General features: G+C 39.7%; 1 protein-coding gene across 2 annotated transcripts; it reads left to right on the top strand.

Annotated features, from left to right (window-relative positions):
• The first annotated feature begins 912 nt into the window (after positions 1–912).
• Positions 913–8,859, top strand: LOC108668659. Of its 2 annotated transcripts, XM_047883443.1 has the most exons (6): positions 913–1,187; positions 4,820–4,906; positions 5,536–5,861; positions 6,324–6,958; positions 7,165–7,622; positions 8,095–8,859. In XM_047883443.1, exons 2-6 carry the CDS (start codon positions 4,845–4,847, stop codon positions 8,144–8,146), a joined length of 1,533 nt encoding a protein of 510 aa, XP_047739399.1. In that variant the 5' UTR covers positions 913–1,187; positions 4,820–4,844; the 3' UTR covers positions 8,147–8,859. The 2 variants fall into 2 exon arrangements, with proteins under 2 accessions (XP_047739399.1, XP_018011390.1); XM_018155901.2 differs by lacking the exon at positions 8,095–8,859 and having other exon boundaries at positions 7,165–7,886.
• The last annotated feature ends 269 nt before the right edge of the window (positions 8,860–9,128 follow it).

The raw sequence follows: 9,128 nt of genomic DNA, 5'->3' as shown, positions 1-9,128 counted from the left end.
CTAGAATAATTTATAAATTCACGACAATTCAATTAAAGTATTTTAAATAGGGTGTACAAATCAACACATAGGTTAATGCAAATCAGTCGACATTAAAAACAGGTATTATAATTTTTAATCAGTAACCAAGCAATCAAGAAGCTCTACATGAATTAAAATCAATGCTAGGAAAGAAATAACTTTAACTTCGAGCGAAAATTTGTATTTTTGATAAAGTATATTTTAGATTAAACATTTATTTTATTTAAGAATATATTAGTTGGTAACATACGACCATCGTAAAACAGCAATATTGAACTTACAATCATAGTATAACTTATGATCTTCATAGGCCTTACGATCGTTGTTAAAAATACGATAGCCGTAGAATTTATGAATATAAAAGTATTTACGTTCAAAAGCATTTATTGCGCAAGTGCTTCTTGTTACAATAACTGAGCTAAAGACCGCCTTGTAACTTACGATCTCCACGACTGCGGCTGTTTGAATTCAAGTATAGTATTCGATTTCAAATATAATATTAGAATATAATTAACATTCGAATTTGAATATAGTATTCGAATTGAATATAATATAGTATTCGAATTCAAATATTATATTCGACATGCCACGCCTCACTGCCAAGACACGAATATGGCCCTACGATTTTTGTTATCGGATCGAACAAATTAAAACTAAAGATCCTGCCCCGTTTTGTAATGTACTGCTTTATACTTTTGAATTACATTCTAATGTTCATTTTAGAGAAAAATTACCGTGAAATTCTCTAGCATTTTTCCGTATCGGTAGTAATTATCGGTAAAATATTAGATCTGTGAATTTGATTTCTGTTGTCAGAAGTCGCGTCTGACAGCAACAAAACCATCTGTGTCCATAATTATAGTGAGTGTTCAGTTTAACCCCAGCATTTGTGAGAACTTTTATACAAACACCGTGAATTGAACCTTCACCAAGAACTCGCTTTCAAAAGTTTTGTTTAGAGGTGAAACCTTCATAATTTAATGTATTTATAGGAGTAATATATGAATTTATTGTAGAAAATTTCTTGAATTATATTGCCTGTGAGATGTTGCAGGTTCAGCACTTCATCTCAAAGCGATGAACTCTGGTACAGATTGATTTTTCCAGACTCAACTGTGCAATTGAATTAAAATTTTCGTTTTTACATCAAAGGACTAACCACAGCTGTAAGTATTATTTCCTATATAGTCATATATAATAGTAATATTAATATATTAAGCCAGTTTTACATGAATTTGTTCAATCCTGTTCAGATTATCACGCAGAACATTGTACATCTTACCTTCTTATTCACCGTAATTTATAACAATCTGAACATTACCAACAGCAGGCGTACACTGAGAGAAAAAAGCCCCCCGTTTTGAAACACTTGGGTGTTTCAAAACCTCTCGAGCTTCACGCGCTTATATGTGTGCGGCAAGCGTCGCGTGGTCAGTGCGCCGAATGCTGTCGTGGGAGGTGGTTGTGTGGACCCGCCGCTCATGAATGCCACGAATCTATACTGCTTACGGTTAATTGGCCCAACTCAATTCGGTTAATTGTTTCAACTCACTGCTGTTCTTTTGTCAATAGTAATGTTAACGAGCGACGTCTATACCATTCAATCGCACAAGAAGTTGATCATAAAATCGAAGATTTGTTCTGGTAGTACCGCGCGCAAGACAAAACAAACACGGCAGCTCTATGTAGTTGCCGTCTCCGTAGCTGAGTGGACTAAGGCGCCTGCTCGCGAGCGTTTGGTTGCAGTCTTGGCAGAGGTTCGAATCTCGGCGGGCAACTCGTAGTTTCTTCAACCAGAGTTCGATAGAGGTGAGAGCAAAGAGTGTAGTTTCATGATGATTGTACATACCGATATAAATTGTGTAATAAATATGTGTATAAAAGAATAAATATGTGACTAATTTCGCTGTGAAGGAGAAAAGCGTTGAAATCAGATAGAGATGGAGAAATATAGTTTTCATAATTTTGGTATGGAGGCGGCCATGAATTAAACTGTGATCGACCGGAGGTGTAGAATATGTTAAAATAATTTCATCAGGCGCTGGAAGCTGGACAAGGATATTGCATAAATTCTGAAAAGAAGGTTTCATTCTCCGTAGACTTATTTCGGTGTTCTAACGTTGAAACACCTAGGTGTTTCAAAATCACAAATTTTGAAACACCTGAACGTTTTTGAAACACTCGGGTGTTTCGCTTTGGGCACGATCGCTCGGGGAGGATTTGAAACACCAAAGTGTTTCAAAACAGGGGGCCTTTTTCTCTCAGTGTAGTAAGTAGAGTTACACCTACTTGTATATCTACTATACCTACTTGTATATCTACTATACCTACTTGCATATCTACTATACCTAATTGCATACCGACTATACCTACTTGCATACCTACCATACCTAATTGCATACCGACTATACCTACTTGCATACCTACCATACCTAATTGCATCCCGACTATACCCACTATACCTACTTGCACACCTACTATACCTACTTGCAAATTTGGTAAAGAAACCTAATTTTTTCGGCTTGATATGCAGCTGCCTATGTATTGCAGCGTTCTGATTGGTCGCCTCACTACCACATCCACCAATCACCTGTACGAATCACCTGTAGACGCTACCACCTGTAGACCGCTGCTTGTAACAGTGCAGGATACAGCCCAGGTCGGACATGTGCTTAAGGCTGCGAGAAGACTAAGTTAATTCACAGAGTTTAATGCAGTTTTTGTTAAGAATTATGCTACCCCTTTAGAGAGAGAAAATTTTCGCAAGAAATGGCAGGAGAGACTCAGGCGGAAAAGCATGAAGACTCGGGTCAAACAATTTCACGATGTCAAGACAACACCGACCGCACACGGTCAGTCAGCGGAGCTGGAAGACAAGTAAGAAGTCATGTCCATAGCACCGGGCCTGTAAATAATGTAAGAAGTAAACGCATGCATCAAAGTGAAAGTGCACAAAAAGCTTTAAAATGTTTTTACACGAACTCGGATTCCGTTTTGAACATAAGAAGTGAACTATTAACTGTGATTGAAAACGAGCGCATAGACATTATTTGTATTACAGAAACACTCCCTAAAAATCACGGGGGGGAAATTGTACCTGCTGAATTTCAGTTGCCAGGTTTTGAGTGTCTTCATAACTTGAATGAAGAGCAGTGCAGTAGAGGTGTAGCTTTGTGGGTTAGAACCTCTTATGGTGGTCAGCAAGTCAAGTTATCTGCAGAACATCAATCAGCTAGAGAATCAGTGTGGTGCGAACTTACTCTAAAAGGCAAAGATAGCCTCCTCATAGGAGTCGTGTATAGATCACCAAACAGTTCTTCTGATAACGATAAAGTACTAAACAGTCTTTTACCGAGCATGACTTTCCGTAAGTCACACACGTTGATCGTTGGTGATTTTAATCATCCAGAGCTAGACTGGATAGATCCTGTCTCTTATACACATCTAGATGTGTATAAGAGACAGGAACACATCCATGCGACAACATTTCTTCTCGCTTCGAGTCACCGACATGTGGAACAGCCTCCCTGATAGCATCGTTGACGCTCCGAGTATGAACATCTTCAAAAACAGATTGGACGAAGCTATGCAGGAGCATATGTTCAGTCATAAAATGCCTAGCAAATAACGGACAAGGCAATAAGTCCAGCGGCTATCTCAATCAATCGTCAGTTATGGAAAGATCGGGTTCCAATTAAAGGCCGGATGTGAATCAAGTCACGAAAATTCAAGAATCGGCAACAGGCCATGGGCCTATTTCTTCAATGCCGACACTTCTATTCTATTCTAATCACCGTTACCTGAATGTACTGCAGCGCTCTGATTGGTCGCCTCACTACCACATCCACCAATCACCGTAGCCTGAATGTATTGCAGCGCTCTGATTGGTCGCCCACTACCACATCCACCAATCACCGTCACCTGAATGTATTGCAGTGCTCTGATTGGTCGCCTTATATCACATCCACCAATCACCGTCACCTGAATGTGTTGAGCGCTCTGATTGGTCGCCTCACTACCACATCCACCAATCACCGTCGCCTGAATGTATTGCAGCGCTCTGGTTGGTCGCCTCACTAACACATCTACCAATCACCGTCACCTGAATGTTTTGCAGCGCTCTGATTGGTCGCCTCACTGGCACATCTTCCAATCACCGTCACCTGAATGTATTGCAGCGCTCTGATTGGTCGCCTCACTACCACAGCTACCAATCACCGTCACCTGAATGTATTGCAGCGCTCTGATTGGTCGCCTCTCTACCACATTCACCAACAACCGTCGAGGCTTTCATACAGTGAAGAACCACAACGTTGACTGCTACAGCCTGACCGTGAAATGTTATATTTAACGCACATTCCGAAAAGTTGATTTGTACTCCGTTTTTCGTTGTACAAATTCGATAAAAGAATTGCACAAGAACTTTTGACTCAGTCACAAATTATTTAGCTATTCGTTATCAGTAAAAATAATTTTTAGAAGCGCTACTTATTTCAATATATATAATACCACGATTGTTAAGAAAAATAGTTCAACATCACATTTATTGTCTTTAAATTTTATCAATGTACAACGTGGTACACGTAGCGGCCTAAATACACGTAGCGGCCTAAGTACACGTAGCTGCCTAAGTACCCGTAGCGGCCTAAGAAGTACTTCTGGTCCTCTTTGATTGCGAATTTTGCTGCCAATTTTGTTCAAAATTTTCATCATAAATAATGGCATGTTAAATGCCCCTACACGACACTTTATCTGTTATCTATGTATGTTATTTCCCACGATATCATGTGTCCCACAGGACCCACAGCCGGCGGGACCACGCCATGTGGGCCACAAATTTTCTCCTGCTGACGGTGCTGACCTCTGCTGCCGACGCGGCGCAAAAGTGAGTCATAAAGTCAGGAAAATGGGTCAAGAATGAATTCTACCGGCAGCCGAACTGCTTCTTGCGGTTAACTCATCCGTTTTTTGTGTATTTGTGTGTGTTGGTTTTGTGTGCCTGGCGCACAAAGTATACAGGGACTATGGGACCGCGTATCCAGGATACCTACTGTGCCGGGACATTACTGAAAAAAAAACTCAGATTTTCGGACAATCTTACGACACTGGAAAAAATATACATTATATTATTTATAAATATAAATTAATATTGTTTAAAATTAGTATTTTTTCACTTCCATAGGTCTAAATTTTATTCGGAAATGTTGAGTCGACGTTCAATTTATTTTAAAAGAAAATTTGAAAGCGTCTGTTCAATTATCGCTGTTTCAGTTGAAATGTTATTAACAGGTTTGAAATGAAACGGTATTATGGAAAACAGGCTTCTAAAATATCCAAGAGAAGGGATCCAGGTCAATATCTGGATAATCTAATAATAAAATACAATTGACATTATCGACTAAGATGCATGGTGGATAATTCAATTAGTGAACCTGCAACATATCCCCAAATACCCCGATTCCACCTGCTCCATCTTCCACCTGCTCCATTTCCACCTGCTCCATCTTCCACCAGCTCGCCCTCCTCTGACAAGGCACCTCCGACGTATCAGCCAAGAGCTCGCACCTACCATCACCTGTCAAGATGGGGCAACGGGCAACATGCCAAGGCTTATATGAACGACCCTCTTAGAAGTCAAGCTGACATTCCAGCTCGTGTTGACATCCCAGCTCGTGTTGACATCCCAGCTCGTGTTGACATCCCAGCTCGTGTTGACATCCCAGCTCGTGTTGACATCCCAGCTCGTGTTGACATTCCAGCTCGTGTTGACATTCCAGCTCGTGTTGACATTCCAGCTCGTGTTGAGCAACAACCTGCGCAGACTAGAGAGGCAGAGAACGGTGAGTTCAACATTCCGGGTTCATGCTATATACTTTTTTGGAATTCTATTCTTATCATGAGTTTCCATAGGGTATACGTGGAAAATTAATTGTTTACATAAACTGTTAAAATAAATAATACTAATACTGATGACTAAATAATACCATTCTTCTAGTACCTAAGAAGTAAATAATACTATTCCTGTGCTACCTAAGAACTAAATAATACCTTTCCTGTCGTACCTAAGCAGTAAATAGTGCCATTCCTGTAGTACCTAAAACTAAATACCGTTCATGTAGTACCTAAGAACTAAATAATACCATATTCCTGTAGTCCTTAAGAACTAAATAATACCATTTGTGTAGTACCTAAAAACTAAATAATACCGTTCGCGTCCTTTCTAATAACCAATTGAGACTATTTGTACAGTTCCCAATAACTGACTACCACCATTCGAACTGTTCTTGATGATCCTTCCCCAGGAAAAACCCCAAGTTTCCTCGCCGCTCTGAAGGAGGCAGGATCGCTGAGCAAGAACTTGGTGCTCGAGAAAATCAAGGATGCAGAGAAGAAGTTAAAAGAAGGAGCCAAAGTTTTGCAGGAAAGCATATTTAAATCCAAGCTCTTCAAAAAAATCACTGCCAAAGATGAAGAAGATCCTCGGCAAGTGGCCACCCTCCACTTCCTCCCGTTAGAATCCGATAGACTCCGAGGGGATCTCCTGGATCGGCCTCCGGCTGCCAAAAGCTCTTCTTCAAGATACGAAGATAAATTTTTTGCTTTTGCGCCTCCAGCATCTGTTTCACCAGATCCTTTTACACCTGTTGTACCAGATCCAAAGTTTAACTCAATCCTGACCACATCTCGTACATACCGCAGGCTCCAAAAAGGACCTGTTGTACCAGATCCAAAGTTCAACTCAATCCCAACCACATCTCGAGGTGACCTACCCTCCTACAGGAGTTCTGTGTCCTACACACCCTTCCTTGTTGGATCCTCGCACTTGAAAGATCCTCGTTCGGTGCTATCTAGCATTCCAGTTTTCAACCTAAAGGAGAAGATGGAGGAAGTTGAAAAAATTGAACGAAAAACCAAGGGAACCAAAATTCTGGTTGGGGTGAGTCGTTTTATTTCAGGGTTGTGCACTTTTACTGTGATTGACATGCAGACTCAGTCGGGTTAATGCCATTGGTAAATAGTAAATTCATACCAAATTAAAGAGTAATCCCAAAGAGGATTATGTATTTTTGAAACAATTCTGCAGCATTAACGTAACACTTCTTGCACAGAGTCTTGTATGGGGTTAATATTTTTATGTTGCAGGATACCAGTGATCACATCACCAGTAACCGGATATCCGACCAAGATGCTGTGAACGGGCTTAACCCTCTGGAAGGGCTCAACCCTCTAAATTGGTTTACTGTATTCAATGAACCCGATGAGGAAGCGTATGATTTTCGCTCTCATCACAGTTCGAGTAATAGAAACCCGGCACCCAAGCATTACGATTACTCCGAATCGGACCGTTACGATTACCATGATTTAGCCAATTATGCGGACTCTGAACCAGCCCCTTATGAAGACTCCGAACCAGTCCCGTATGACGACTCTGAACCAGTCCCGTATGACGACTCTGAACCAACTCCTTCCAAGCCCTTCGAGTCAGCTTTCGGGCCACTCAGTGAGAGCTCAGTCGGCGCTAAGCCCCCCACTCACAGCTCTAATTTCATAGCTTACACTCCCGCGTACGTTTTCCTGACCAAACCCGAGACTGGAGAGACATACCAGCTGAACAGCAAGGACAACTGGAAGAAAATATTCAAATGGTTTTAATAATCTAATAATGATAATTTAATAGGAGTTTACCCTTTTGTGTACGGTTGCTTCAACCGCTGTCAATATTAGCCGCACATTAATGCTTGACTCGAGAAGTCCCGTCAGTATACGAAGGGTTAGCAGGCATTTTATCGCCTGGTATTCAGTCGATAGCAGGTATTAGGTATTACACTGGGAAGTAATTTTCTTTATTAATTATTGATTATCGGTCGAATGATTATTCCTAGAAAGAATGATTGTGTACGCGAGTGATCGCTAACAATTATTTTTATATTTTATTTTTTATCTATTAAACTCCATTTTTCAGTCGTGAGATTATTTTGGTTTAATATCAGTTTACGATCCACTCGTACCCTCGGAGAAACTGGTGAAAATTTGTCAAATAGTGATGTACTTTTTTCCTCTGTGTAGAGAGACATACCAGCTGAACAGCAAGGACAACTGGAAGAAAATATTCAAATGGTTTTAATAATCTAATAATGATAATTTAATAGGAGTTTACCCTTTTGTGTACGGTTGCTTCAACCGCTGTCAATATTAGCCGCACATTAATGCTTGACTCGAGAAGTCCCGTTAGTATACGAAGGGTTACCATGCATTTTACGCCTGGTATTCAGTAGATAGCAGGTATTAGGTATTACACTGGGAAGTAATTTTTTTTTATTAATTATTGATTATCGGTCGAATGATTGTTCCTAGAAAGAATGATTGTGTACGCGAGTGATCGCAAACAATTATTTTTATATTTTATTTTTGATCTATTAAACCCCATTTTTCAGTCGTGAGATTATTTTGGTTTAGTATCAGTTTACGATCCACTCGTACCCTCGGAGAAACTGGTGAAAATTTGTCAAATAGTGATATACTTTTTTCCTCTGTGTGGGTCATCCTGACCCAGTTTGGCCTTTTATAAGGACGTATCAGTGCTCCGCGCTATAAATGTGTCTTTATTTATACAATACGACGCATGGATTTACCCGAGCTTGCATTTTTATACATCAATTCGGAAAGCCAAGCTACCTCCAAGCCAAGCGTGGCGACTCTATCTCGTTCAGGAGCCAAGGATGAAGACATAAAATTTTGTTCGGGTATAAATGCACCGCTAAGGGGAACTTGCATAGAATCTTCATCAACGACTTAATATATCTACTATATTATTTGATAAATATATATTTTTTTAAATTGCACTCATTCCGATATGCAGTCCATTTCGCTGGTGATTCTAATCCGTGATTCAATAAATTTAAACAATCTTTTAACACTATAGAATTAAATTTTTTTACCATGAATAGTTTGGTTATAAATAAATTTGCATATATTTCTACCAATTAATAAAGTAGATTTCGATTAACCTGCAAACTTTTTAATAAAATATTACAGTTATCGATAAACTAACTTCGATAATTTCCGATAGAACAAAATATTTATCATAGAAGTTGTTACGTTATCAA

This window comes from Hyalella azteca, unplaced genomic scaffold, assembly GCF_000764305.2.
Source record: "Hyalella azteca isolate HAZT.00-mixed unplaced genomic scaffold, Hazt_2.0.2 contig12893, whole genome shotgun sequence".
NCBI lineage: Eukaryota > Metazoa > Arthropoda > Malacostraca > Amphipoda > Hyalellidae > Hyalella > Hyalella azteca.
The sequence above is the reverse complement of the archived record's forward strand: the minus strand, read 5'-3'. Positions and strand labels throughout refer to the sequence as shown.

What these genes read in the sequence shown, in the direction of transcription:
- LOC108668659 (XM_047883443.1), top strand. Translation starts at nt 4,845, where the DNA reads ATGTGGGCCACAAATTTTCTCCTGCTGACGGTGCTGACCTCTGCTGCC. An exon ending in GCTGCCGACGCGGCGCAAAA is followed by an intron (nt 4,907 to 5,535) that starts GTGAGTCATAAA and finishes ATCTTCCACCAG; the next exon opens with CTCGCCCTCCTCTGACAAGG. An exon ending in GACTAGAGAGGCAGAGAACG is followed by an intron (nt 5,862 to 6,323) that starts GTGAGTTCAACA and finishes ATCCTTCCCCAG; the next exon opens with GAAAAACCCCAAGTTTCCTC.